The sequence below is a fragment of the Daphnia carinata genome, chromosome 8 (genome assembly GCF_022539665.2).
Source record: "Daphnia carinata strain CSIRO-1 chromosome 8, CSIRO_AGI_Dcar_HiC_V3, whole genome shotgun sequence".
Taxonomy (NCBI): Eukaryota; Metazoa; Arthropoda; class Branchiopoda; order Diplostraca; family Daphniidae; genus Daphnia; species Daphnia carinata.
In genome coordinates, this window is record NC_081338.1 from 558,877 (window position 1) to 573,221 (window position 14,345).

The following is a 14,345-nucleotide window of genomic DNA, read 5'->3' on the forward strand; positions in this document are numbered from 1 at the left end:
AAAATAGAAAACAGAGTAGGCTACACTTTTACTTGTAAGTCCATTTGTTATGGGTAATTTTCTTACGCGCTGGTGGGAACATTGCAATCCCTTAGTAAGCCGAGTTGTTGTTTTCCAAGAGAGGTTGAAATTGCTGGCTAACTATACCAGAATTTTTGCATTGGCTTTGGGTGTTCGCCGTTAAACGGCAACAATGCACACATGACAACCGCAATGGAAGTTGGTATCGAATATAATATACTGTGTAATAGGACACGTACATAGAAAACTCTTTCTGCCAGATTTAATGCCTATGGTACCCGCTCGCCTTTCTACAGTCAAGAAAAAAAATCTCGGTCATATAAAGTATTTTACCTGCTGTTGCATGTGTGTATAAAATATAAAAAAAAGAAACGATTGTTTCTCTGAATGTGAAAAAGAAAACTCGTTCAAAACTTTTTTCGTTGTTGAAAGGTAAATATAATTACGAGTAGTTGAATGTATTCAAAAACAATCATTTTCTCGTTATCTTGGGCCACTACATTCCGCTGGCCAGTCGGCGCCCCTAGCAAACTATCATACAGGCCGTTGAACTCGATTTTCCAGTACCCTATTACATACTCGGGTAGTGCGTGGAGAAAAGAGTTGGCGACACATCAAATGTACCCCATAGGGTCACCCATGGGTTATTTAACACAAAGGCCTTGATGCTTAATGCATCAAGATGAGACCGGTTCTCATACTGGGCATGCGCAGAACGGTTTCCGCTTCCCTATTTCCCAATTGACGATCACGACAGTCTCTCTTGTTCTGTGTGCTATGGCGGTCCGTGGATTAATCCTGTCTGTTCGTCTCCACCCTCAGAAGGTAATATAATATTTCATATCGTTTGTAATGTTTCATTATCAGATATTCAGGCCATTCCTAGCTTATTTAGTATATTGTAAGAAATTTCTACATTTCATCATACACTGTTATTTGAAGCAGAAAGCATTTGTCGGTTTCGAGAGTATGGCGGCATAGTCTTAGTCCGCTACATTACAATGTGTTTCATTTGGATGATACTTGAAATTTATACTTATGAAAAAAAAAATGTAATTTTTTTTTCATGGTTGCTCGCGGATCTTATTGATTCTTGGGCAAGCAAAATGGTCTCTCGCAGTGCTAAGCTATTCATACTACGACTTCGAGAGAACTATTTAAGGCCTAGCGAACTAGACTATCCTTTCTGATTGGTGGCGTAGTCGTGAGAATCGGCAACACAGAATCAAGAGTCGACTCCTTCACGACGCGTAGTTGTTTGTTTAAATTGTTAGTTCTCGTTTGTTATTTTCAAGAATGTTTTCGTCTTTTATTCCTCGACCAAGTATAGTTTTTTTTCGGCCAGAATCTACGCCATGTACGTGGCGCAGCGACTCACCAACCTTTCCAGGTAAGAGTGGTGTTTATTTTCAACCATCAGTATGATTTCTGACAAGAAATGTTTTTTGAAGCAATGTAATAATGAATTTTTATCATGTTGACCCACTAAGTGAAAAAGTGTGTTCCTCCAATAGCCTGATCCACCTCTAAATTAAAACCACCTCCAAATTAAAACTCTGTTTTCAGTTTTCGGATTTGGAAGAAAAGATCTGCACACCTGACCAGCTCCGTCCTAAGCCTGACAATTCGGCCCTAGTTTTTGGAAAGTACTTTACTGACCACATGCTTGAAGTATCATGGGATTCTAAAAGAGGTTGGGCTAAACCAGTTATTTCACCCATGCATAACCTTCAACTTCATCCTGGAGCCAAAGTACTGCATTATGCAATTGAGGTGATTGATTTTTTATTTCAAATTTTCAATATAAAGTGTGTTAAAATAAATATCATTTTAGTTGTTTGAAGGAATGAAGGCATATCGTGGAGAAGATGGTTGCTTACGTTTATTCCGTCCAGACAGAAATATGGCTCGCATGCTGTCCACAGCAAAAAGATCATCCCTTCCCACTTTTGACGCTGAAGAGATGATCAAGTGTATTAAACGATTAATTCAAATAGACAAGGAATGGGTTCCCTATTCAAGTACCTCCAGCCTTTATATAAGACCTACATTTATTGCAACAGATGTAAGAAAATTTTTGTACATGGATTAAAAGCCACTATTCAAATGTTCTCTTAATAATATGAAATTCGTTTAATAGCCTTCTTTGGGAGTGGCGAGCCCGAATGAAGCCTTACTTTATGTACTTCTGTGTCCTGTGGGCCCCTACTTTACCTCAGGCTTCAAGCCTATTTCATTGATGGCAGATCCCCAATATGTGCGATCTTGGCCGGGGGGTTGCGGTGCCATGAAGATGGGTGCCAACTACGCTCCAACCATTTATATCCAAGTAAGCTAACGGCGTTAATACGGACAGTGCCTAAGGGGTCACAGTTAAATTGTACCTATCAACTTATATTATGAGCCACGCCAGAATGGCTGAAATTTCCTAATTTGAATTTTGATTTCATAGAAACAATCTGAATTGTTGGGTCATCAGCAAGTGCTCTGGTTGTATGGGCCTGATCATCAGCTGACAGAGGTGGGAACCATGAACATTTTTGTTTTCATGTTGAATAAAAATGGAGGTACTACTTATTTAAATGCTACACTTTCAAGTAATAAGTATACTTATTCGTTATTTTGAAGAACGTGAACTAGTTACACCACCTCTTGACGGACTAATCTTGCCCGGAGTCACGCGCCTTAGTTTGCTTGAATTAGCTCGTGATTGGAAGGAGTTCCGAGTAGTTGAACGAACTATTACAATGGCTGAAGTAATACAGGCGCACGAAGAAAAAAGAGTACGTCGAGTTGTATTAATTAGTTGATTTAGTAGTAACAGCATTTTTTGTTTTAACTAATTGGTTGTTTAGCTTCTGGAAATTTTTGGAGCTGGAACAGCATGTGTTGTTTGTCCGGTATCAAGTATTTCATATCAAGGTCGGGAGTATAACATACCAAGATCCGAGCCTTCCCTCAGCCAGCGATTCTTGAAGACAATGAGTGATATCCATTACGGGCGAGTGCAACATCCATGGGCCGTCGATATCTAGAAATACTTCCGCAATATCTCAACTCTGAATTCAATTGTGGGATGTTATAAAGGCTACTAATATTTTCTTTTCGAGTTGGCCATTGAGTACGTTAAATTAGAGCTTTTTTTAGAAGATCTATATTTGACACTTATGTTGACGTTGCCCAAGGTTATATTCGTGTTCAAAGTCGCCGGACCTAGTGAAATTGCAATCCAGTACGAAGTTTCTCAAACATTTATTGCCTATGATGTATATCTGCCACATGCGGTGACTCTTAATGAACGTAGACGAAGTTTTGATTTATTTCGTTTTGTGTGTATAATTTTTTTCACTGACGGAAACGGACGTCGGGTTATATCTCGTCGAATCTTGGATTTTTAATCCTTGGAAGTAATGTAGTTGTATACGTATTCTGGCCAACTCTAGTCGGACGTCATATGACGATTTGTAAACCTTTCCCAAAGAAAAATGCAGGCGCCTGTACGTCTCTAGAAGAAAATGATAAAGAACACGATTGTAAAATTTGAAATTTGTCCGGCTGAAAATCTTTCATCCGTGAAATAAACGTGAAGTTAGGTGTATATCTTCGTTACTTCTCACGGGTAAAGCAAACAAAGAATAGCAAAGAGACCTGCATGGAAATTGAAGGGAATCGTCAGGCCCGTGACCTGAATTACCTTGAATAATTTGAAGATGTTTGAAAAATACACGGGATAACACTGGTTGTTAGATGTTGGCCGTGTGGAGCGTATTTTCTAACTAACTGCTCCTTGCCCTCTACAGAGAGACGGCCAATAGGCCTAGGGCAAGGCTTAATTTACAAAGGGAAATTTACGATGGAGGCCCTCTATCGATGGCTCCTTGAAACATAGTTAGACGGCTAGGCAGCCTTGTCCGACGCCCAGACCATGTCGTCTGTGGTTGGAAATGCGTTGTATTCCCAACACGCTCCCCATCAGAGCCCTTGCTCCGCGGCTCGACCTGCGCGATCGGATTGGTGGCTGACACCGGTGGAGCTGCGTCTTCTTTTGGCTCCGACTCCGGCACAGATAGTAATTTGACGACATCAGGTTAGTCTTCACGTACAGTATCTTCCAAAAAAATCCGACTAACCCCCTTAAAAGAAAATGCCCCCTATCAACACTTAGGTAAGTTACTTAGTACTTTAGGTGGGTTATGCTAGGATATGGGAAAACGCGGAAAAAACTATACTAGACGTGTCTATGGAAACCAGACATGAATCAGCTCGCGTCCTTACATCGCTAAGGGGTAAGGACTTTGTATTTGTAGTAGGCTACGAGAGACAGACTTCGGGATGGGAAGTCTCGTCTCTATGGTTACTAATTTTATGAATCATGGCATACGCGCCTTTTTAAAAATCTTTGTTCTTATGCTTTAAATTACTATAAAAACGGGGGTTTGATTATAAAACTGATTCAGTTCATTAAAATGTTTCGTGAAGATAGAGCAAAAAAATTAAGTGTTGCGGAAAGAGGGTCTGTAGTATCATTAGCCCTAGCCGGGAATTCTATAAATCAAATTTCCCGACAATTAGGCTGCGGTAGGGCTACCGTAGTGTTATGGAAAAATCGTTTTTCTGAGACGGAAGACGTAAAACGTAAGGAGGGGTCGGGAAGGCCAAGAAAAACCACCGCTCTGAAAGATCAACGGCTCTTTGCTGCTGTTCGCAATAAACCAATTACAACGGCTAGTGAAATTGTAGGTATTTTTAGTAATTAAATAGGTTGCAACTTGTGCTCTGCCCCGATTTCCTGCACCCCGGGTAACTATCGGGTGATACTGGCGCGACACAATATGCGGTTTTGCACCAGTATTACCCGATAGTTACCCCGGTTCTATAGGTTCTAAACTTTGAAGAAGCGCCATACCACCGCAAACAGCAAGATTAGAGAAACTGGTAAAGTGCTGCACCGCTCCGAGTTTGACGAAGAATTAAAAAAACTTGGAGCAAAGGGCGTCGGCATGATTCCAGCTGCCATGCGCGGGCAAGGTGTGATGCTATATCACAAGCCAAATATAACACTGCCAATTGCCGCTAGCGCCTGCAGCTCAAGCAGCTCAGTTAACACGGAAGCTGACTCCGATGGCAGAAGCAGTAATTGTTCTTCGGGAAATGGCTGCGGGAATTGGTCCATAGTGATACGCAAGAAAACAACAAAAGAAGATATAATAGTTCTTGCAAGAGAAAGAAGAAAAGGGAGTTACTCGCCAGGAACTGCTTGCTGTCCAGTGCCAGCAGGTTGAAATCCTGAAAGCGGAACACGAAGGCCGCAAAATGTTCCGCGACCAGAAACTGAAGGCGCTGGAGAAGAACACCCTCCTTTAAGCTTTGGTTTCCAGCAAAATGTTGCCAAACAATCCGACTAGGGGTGCTAAATAATCATTGCAGCTTGTCATCAACAGTCACGCGATTATTTTACATTTCCTTAATTCAGCTGTAAGTATAAAAAAACTGAATTCAAATTTAGTCAAATTACCTGTTCAATCCTGCCATTTCAATTCAGTTCACGTTTCGTACGGTTTCAATGTTTTTTCATGTAATTTATGGGGCTGGTTCTTCGTCTTCACCGTTTGTTATCTGGCCATTCCCTTTGTTTCTAGTGGTAAATGTATCCATTAAAGTGTAATTTCTAATTAGACATAAATTATGAAGAACGCAGCAGGACATAATGAATTTCGATCCAGTGTCAGCTGCATGAAAATCCATCCGCAAAAGCTGTCGGAAGCGTTGCTTTAAAAGTCCGAACGCGTTTTCAACGATGACTCATGTTTTGTTGAAGCGTTTATTATAGAACTTTTCTGCATCAGACTCTGGGTTTCTGTATGCAGTCTGAAGCTAAGAGGAAATGGGGTATGCAACATTACCAAGAATGTGATAATTTTCACCACAAAGCTCTTCAAGTTTCGATACATAAATAACGACTTGTAAATTGTAGAATCGTGCATTCTGCTTGAAACCCCTTAAATAATTTCAAATAAAATCTAACAGTAATCAAATGTCTCTCACAAGCCCAGATCTTACGGTACTTTTATTGCCAACATACCGTAACCTAATACTACATGTAAGTAGTATTAGGGTGTTAAGGGTTTTCAGTCAACAGGTTGAATTATTTTTTTACCATAAAAAGAAAAGGATTGATTGTTGCAGTTATTTATCTACTCCTCCATGGTTTGTTGTCTTTGAGATGAAAGGTTAGTTGGTGAAGTCTTCGCTAATTGATTCGGAGGTTTCAACTTGCATTTAAAAATTTCTTTGAAACAAAAAATGTAATTTAATTCGTATTATTAAATAAAGCCGTTTTCTTTTGCTTTATATAAAACAAGTACATACCTCAGAAGGAGTATAATTCTTTACCACATATGTGACGAAGTTGATAACTTTGGGTCTTTCATTTTTTTCTTTTCGCTGAAAAGATTGTCCCAAAACAATGAGTTCACTATCGCTATCAGATGTGAAGTTATCGAATTCGATTAATTCAAGTTCCGATTGGTCGGAAGACGATGAACTTTGTACAATTAATGGCAATAACAAACCACCGACAACATTAACACTTTCAATACTGCCATTTTTGTTTTACAAACCTATGGGTCTGCTTGCACCCGGACAAAAAATGTGTTCTAATGGACTCAGAACCTGGCAATGCCCCGGCTAGTGCATGACGCTATGGCTTGTTTTCTGACTGCCCAACCCTACTCTTTCAGGCAGCCATTGGAAATCGACATTAAACGTCATCATGTTAGCGTTACTCGGTGACTGCAGAGATAAGGAGATGGGACACGGAATAGGGAAAGCCGCCATGACAGATTTTGGCCCTCCGTGTAACGGCTAATTCCCTTACTTCTTCATTACCAGACGAATTCCCTGCAGACATCCAATGTGACACGCGGCTAATTTAAATATGGGCAAGGGAAGTCAGATAATGCGCCAGAGCACACAAAAGAAAATTTTATGACTAAAAAAAACTCTCAATGAAATTAGTTTTACAGATTGGTGTATAATATGGCTTATTTAACTGGTTACGATTAAAACTTTCCAGACATATTTTGACTGAATAATTTAATGTAAGATGAACAGCTTATTTTGAAAAACTTGCTAACAACAAATTTGACGAGATAATTAACAATATTCGATTCCTCTTCATGCTGGTCTTGGGGTACATCCGTATCGATTTGTGCGTTTTATCGAATTAAGTTTACAATTAGCTAATATATTCCATTTCGCTGAGAAAAAAAAGCCAGTATTGTACACCAAGTTAACAAAGCGGAACCAAAGTGAAGAGAGAAGTTTTTTAAGGCCTATATCTAGGCGCACAATGTTTCAACCAGATAATTAGTCGTAGAGCATCATTAGGAAAGTTGCAAAATGAAACTGGTTGATCACTTCTCTTCGAATTGCAGTTAACGGCACTACATTTGGAATGCATTTGCACATTCTTACCCAAAGAGAAGAAGAAAACACCTAGAACTACTGAGAACAACTGGTAAACTAAGGCTGGGTATTTTGCAGGATTAAATTCGATAATTAGCTAACAGGTTCCATGGAAGTATTTATAAGCCAATAATTCCAGGGAATCGGCCCCTTTTGATTCTCCGAGTTTTCATGGCCTCCAAGTCACAGAACTTTTGTTGTGTGTTTTTATCTGGCGAATTGTCCGACTTTCCTTCGCCAATTCCTTATCTCTGGCGGACTGTCCTGCGCTAACAAATTGGGATCCATCTAAATAATAATTGAAGTAAGACAAGCTAAAAACGTAAGATTTTTAGTAAGGTGTTAATTAGGATGTATTACAACGGATTGATGGATTCGATATGATATTTTTAGTTCTTAACACGAAATGTTTTTTCTTGTGCATCGTACTAGACTTCAATCTTCAACTTCTAACATGTCAGCTACCTCAGTCGTACGTGTAGTAAATGGCAACCTAGCAACCCCTGTAACTAAGAATACTCTGCGACCAAGAATGCACGTCTTGTCTCAGCTACTGAAGCGTCTACAAGATGGTGTCAGAAGTGGTAGTTTCTTAAACACGTATTGAGCGTTAGCCGTCTGTGTGTGACCAGCCTTGGGTTGCCCTCAAGCCTCCAGCTAAATCTAATTCAGCGAGTGGATGCCATATCTACTGAAACATGTGATCTTCCCAACAATTTCGCCCCCTACGCAGATGTATTATCGCCCCCTCACCATACCATTAAGGTGAGCCCAGATGTTGACCCCGACGTACATGCTGCCTGACGCCTGCCGTTCCTTCTCCGAAACCCGGCCGAGAAAAAGCTCACAGAGATGGAAGACGTGGGGATCGTCGAACGAGTCACCGAACCCACAGAGTGGGTCAGTCCAATGGTCGTCGTCGACAAACCGAAAAAAGATGTCCGGATTTGTATCAACCCTACCACATTGAACAAAACCATCAAGCGGCAACATTTCTCCATTCCATCCGTCGAAGAGCTGTTTGGACGGATTGGAAGGCCCGTTTCTTCGCTGTGTTAGACGCAACCTTAGGATTTTATCAAATACCTCTATCCGATGAGTCGTCCTACTTATGCACCATGGCGACCCCTTTCGGACGCTACCGTTTCCGCCGGCTCCCATTTGGGGAGGTCGGAGAAAAAGGCCCAGACGAAAAAGGCCCAGACGAAAAAGGCCCACGAAAAAGGCCCATACGAAAAAGGCCCATACAAAAAAGGCCCACTTTTTTTCAATTTTAAAAGTGGGCCTTTTTCTCCATGGGACTGGGCCTTTTTCTCCAGTCAATTTCCATGTTCCTAAACACTTTATACTTGTTTCAAAAATGTAATTCCAACCTCCTATTCCGTGGAAGTTGGAATGTACAAAGGTTGCTGAAACCGTGACTTTCTATAAGGTTTGCCGAGATGAAACAATGTTAGCGTATGTACGCCAGTTAATCTTTGATTATTTATTCGGTAGCAATCTGATTTCGGATTATGTTAGTATTTATATATTGCTAATATCCCGTTAAATAAAGTTCATTTTTCACAATTTTTGTTTATTTAACTACTATTGCTTCTTTAAATATAAGATAAGAAATATATGTTTTTCGCACTTAGCCTTGTTTTGTCCACCGTCTTTGATCATTCCACCCAACTCTTAGTCCATCTCCCTTATAACTTCCCTTTGTCGATACTTATTCCATAGGTAAAGACCACTGATTTGTTGTGAATACGGAAACTGAATGAGTTCCGCGGGGCTTTTGTGGCTGCTTAGAGCAAAGATATGTTAATACGAAGACTACTTTATTATTATTAACATTTGATAAATAATTTTTATAGGAAGAACATTACAAACTTAAACTATCGTTTGAGACAAGGACAAAAAGAAAGAATATTATAATTCAATATTGATTTTCATACCGTTTATTTCCTTATCACATTTTCAATTCTTTTCACGATTACAAAGAGCCCAATAAATATATTAAAATCATAACCTACTGTTATAAATATGCCAGGCCGGTTACTGCTGACTGTTATCTTGGAGCGCTATTCAGCAAAGCAATAAATAGTTCGAGCAAAACTGGAATATTCAATTTGCGCAGGAACGTCTATGAGTCAAACTTAAATAGTTAATGCAAGGCTTTTGTTAAAGAGCAATCTTTTGTTAAAGAATAACCCCACCTGTAGTCGGAGAAAACCATCTACGTCTCTGATAAGAACTCGCGTTTTTCCAGAACTATAAATGATTTTTTACGTTCTTCTTGTCTCGTTTTCCCTTTATGCACATTTTCAAGCGGCCTTTAGTTACCTAATTCATATCAAATACAACAGTGAAATATAACGAAGCTTTGCACTTGACGTTAACAAAGCTATCGACAATAACAAATCAATTGTAACTATTTTCTACCATGAAGGACTTTTTTTTGTGAGTCTGTTATTAGTGAAGACACTAGACGTTATAAAATGAAGATTTTTTTCTTCACATTTTCCAAGATCATGGAGGGCGTGCCAGTGAATTTTTTTTTAAATTATCACGACATGGCTTGCAAGAACACGAGTTTAGCCCAACCATGAGTCAGTATCAGTATTTCATACGATAAATTTTCCTTTTTTTGATTTGGTTTAATCAATTTATGTTCTTTCTTTTCAGTTTTCTTTTTCTTGATGTTGGCTTTTCTCTTTATCTGTTATTATTCCTTGCTCTTTTCCTTTTCTTCGATGCGTTCAGCCCAATTTTTTTTTTAGTTTCTTGATTTGATTTTATCTCGTTTCTTAATTTATTTGTCAAGCAATTCCACAGTCTTTAACCTATTGCAATACAGGAAGATTAAAAGTTTTGAAGATCTTACAAATGTGTTTGTCAAACTGAAAGTTTACCTGAAAACCTTCAGTTATTTGCAGAGCACCAACTAATGCCTGTTTTTCTTCAATGCTTGTTCGATTGTCAACTTCAGCTTGGCCTAACAAGATTTTCACTTTTGGTTTAAGTTTTTTTTTAAATTTTAATTGTTGCCACTTCGGGATCTAAAGTGGTCTTTTTTAGAATGGTTGTGGGATCATATAGTTCTCCAAAATCAAATTTGCTGAAAACTAGGCAGCCTTCACTATTAAGAATTGGTGTTGGCAGTGTGCTTGCTAGTCTTGGTTCTAGAATTTCTGTTTTGACAAACTCTGAAAGACCAGAGGTTGATGACAGATACTGCCTTGGTGGCTCGTGCAAGTTTGACAATTCAGGACCTCTTCTTCTTATTTTTCCATTTAAATTTCTTCTTCATTTCATCTAACTTCCGTTTAGTTTGTTTTTTGTTGTCTTATCAGACAAATCCAGCTTTTTTCCTGAAAATCAATGGGATAAACTGGGTGGTCTACCTTAAATGTTAAGATTAACACATACCTGTGAGGTGTGAGAGCTTAGCTGTTAGACATTCTTCCATTTCTTCAGAATTGTAAGCACGGATCATGGTGACAATTTTTTGGAAAGAACTATTGTGGTCAACACCAGCCTTATTACTATCAAGATTTTCAATTGAAGAAACACTTTGTGTTGGAATATTGGTCAATGAGCTAGAAATGAAAAGGTCTTCAGAAGAGAGTTGCTTTTTAAGAGCGACGTTGTCAACGGGCCCTCGCTTTTTATCAGGCTCTTGATTTTTTTGATCCAATTCCTACAGATTTTGTTTAGACGACACTTTCAAGTTTTTGTTTTCCGTTTTTCCATTTACCAAAAGTGATCATTATCTTTAAACTTTATTATTATTTACCTTGGTCACTCAACATTATCATGGATCACTCCATAGATCACACTATACGAACGTAGCCTATTGTTATTTTCGTTCGAGAACGACATTTTCAAGCCAAATCCAGCTTCAGGACGCCTCCACTTGAGGGCAGTATAAGCAGATGGAAACCATGAACAATAACAAAGTAACTAAATTTTGTTGAATTTGTAATATAAGAAATAAATTTTGTTTTTAATTTAAATAGACAATCTTAAGAGTTTGTTTTGCTACGTTTTTTTTTGTACTACCATTACGATTTTATACGATTTTTTGGATACTTACTCTGCTTAAACTGCCCTCAGGTGGAGGCGTCCTGAAGCTAGATTTGGCTTGGAAGTGTCGTTCTCTAAAGAAAATAACAATAGGCTAGTGTCGATTTCCAATGGGTGCCCTAGAGTTGACCTAGGGCAATCTTTTGCCCTAAGTATGTTCCAATAGACTGACGGGGCAACTTTTTTTCAGAGCAACTCTGGTTTTTTGTGTTCCAATGGCTGCACCAAATTTTTAGAGTTGCCCTAAAACTGCCCTTTCGGGCGCTCGTAAAAACTGACTTTTTTTCAATTTTTCAAACCCTGAACGGGACACTTCCTAGCAGACGAATTTTTATTTTTTTGCAGACGAATTCTTTGTTGTTTCTTGCTTATAGTGAACAGACTTACTACAAAGAGTGTCCCGATTCAAAAAATGAGGATGGATCAAGTGTCTTACGTCAGGTAAAGTATTTTTCATTGAATAGAATTTTTTTAAAATTTGGTAAGTTGAAGCAGCGATTCTGGAACGATCTTGGCTCAAGATGATGGTTCACTGGATATTTGGAAGACGTGGGGATGCAATACTCTTGTCAGTGACAATAGTACAATCAGATTCATAATTATCATCTTCCTTATTTCATGTGATCATTTTCATTTATTTCACAGCCTCCATATTCAAGGGCAGCAATATTGTTGTGTTTTCCGTCAAGCCAAACTTATTCCCTGACTTTGTTAGGGATTTGAACAAATGTAATGGACCAGAAAATCAGTTAGTGTTGTCTGTAATGAGCGGGATCACTATTGAAGAACTTGAAAAGGTAATAGAACACTGCTGGAAAATTAAGACCTTGATCTTATATTTTATGCAGGGGATTTTTTCACGGGTGGCTAATCTTAAGGCCATAATTCGTGTGATGCCCAATACTCCTGCTTTGGTGGGTGCTGGTTGTGCAGCTATTTCATGCCATCTATATCATTCAATATTTGACCACTAAATTCCTTTTTAATTTTAGTGTACTGCCTCAAGGAGCAAGCATCTTCCGAGCATGCTGATGCAACCATCAAAATCTTAGAAAGTGTGGGAATTTGTTGTCAGGTGCCCGAGTGTCACATGAAGCTTAACTGGATTGTGCGGGAACGCGCCAGCATATGTAAGTGAACAGCAATGTCCCCTTTTTCTTTTAAAGCAAGAAATGCAGTATAGTAACGCAAAAGGCAACCGCCGTCGTCAAGATTCTCATTAGACTCGATTTAAAAGGAGCCCGCTCGTTTTAATTGTTTTCCCGTCTCGACATGATTAGGTCTATATGGCGATTGAGGCCCTCTCCGACGGAGCCGTAAAAATGGCAATCCCTCGACAATGACCTACCGTACCTGTTAGTACCGCCAAATTATTTCGTCTATACTGATCTTGTTCTTCTTCCATGACTAGGTGTGCATTGATCGATGCCGTCGAGGCGGGGACCAAACGGGCTCAAGAACAAAGCGTTCACAAATAAGAGGATCCATGATCTGATCACAGCTGTTGCTTCTGTAAAGGAGGGCACGACGTTGTCATGTTGCCTCCAATACGGAGAAATAAACTTAAACGCGGCGCTGTTACTCACAATGTCGCGTATAGGTAGGCACAAGACAATACGTATTTAAGCAACGTGTATTAAAATACCACAAGTAGTCAGGAATACGACGAGGAATACGGAAGACTAAGGCAAGTAGCGAATATTACTAAGAAGGGAACTTACGCTCAGCTTGTGAAAAATGAGGTAGCGGCTCGGAAGGATGCTGAGGTACACACGAGATAGCTCTCTCAAGGGACGACTAACTACTGCGAGTTGTCGATGGCTTTTTATACGTTAACCATCCTATGGGACAGTGTTAAAAGATGGACGGCGATATCGGGTGGTATCCGGCGATTTTGGGCGCCATGGAGAGGTATAGGCGGGCAAATTCGGACGGTATTGGACGAATTTGAACGATAGCTCAAAATCGGTCGGGCAACTTTAGGCCATTTCGGGCAATCTCAGACCAACCGAAATAAATCTATTTTTAGCCGACGACCCGGGACATGTCTTTGTTATTTATTATATTTTTAAAGGAGTCTTAAAACTAGGTTAGTAAATGAAGGTTTTAAGTAAAAAAAAATGGCTACAGGTATAAAATTTCTAGTCTATTTGAAAAAGAGAGGGTAAGACGGGGCTTCGCTAGACGATTCGTTACATCGCTCCCCGTCATACCAGATTGCGTCCCGCAATCCAAAAGAAATTTAGGGCTCTCTTGGGCGGTTATTCTGCGGTCGGTACACTGCTGTAGGAGGGGGACGCGGGGGTTTACAACAACATTTCCATATTAAACCACAAAATCCAATGGCATAGCAGCCGCGAGCGCGTAAAAGGAAGGCAGCGATAAGTAGAATGATAAACGAGTAGACTTTAAAATTCTCGAACCAATTGGTACAAGTGCCGAGACCGGCTTTTTCAGCTGCCGAAACGACGATTGCAGATGCTACTGTGTCGAGATTTGGCTAGTCGCGGCATGTTCATGCATGGCTGCTGTAATGTCGGCCATTACATCCATGGGGCTAACCAGCGTATCTGTATATGCGGGATTAGTTTGATGCTTGTACTCGAAGAAATCGACGTCTTGGTAACGGAAAGCGTCGGCTAGGTCACGTTGCGGAACGACGACGGATGCTTCGACCAGTTGCCACGTGTTATTGCGGTAGTCATACTGCTACTGACTCTCGTGCGTGAGTCGTAACAGAGAGAGATGAAGGATGAGAGATGAGGGAAAAAATGAGAATGATGATG

General features: G+C 39.8%; 1 protein-coding gene and 1 pseudogene across 1 annotated transcript; both read left to right on the forward strand.

Moving 5' to 3' along the window:
- Positions 1-678: 678 nt before the first annotated feature.
- Positions 679-3,341, forward strand: LOC130688082 (branched-chain-amino-acid aminotransferase, cytosolic). Its single transcript, XM_057511073.1, has 8 exons — positions 679-846; positions 1,352-1,411; positions 1,588-1,794; positions 1,856-2,086; positions 2,162-2,350; positions 2,474-2,588; positions 2,650-2,804; positions 2,877-3,341. Exons 1-8 carry the CDS (start codon positions 694-696, stop codon positions 3,054-3,056), a joined length of 1,290 nt encoding a protein of 429 aa, XP_057367056.1. The 5' UTR covers positions 679-693; the 3' UTR covers positions 3,057-3,341.
- Positions 3,342-11,971: 8,630 nt separating this feature from the next.
- Positions 11,972-13,037, forward strand: LOC130688074 (uncharacterized; annotated as a pseudogene).
- The last annotated feature ends 1,308 nt before the right edge of the window (positions 13,038-14,345 follow it).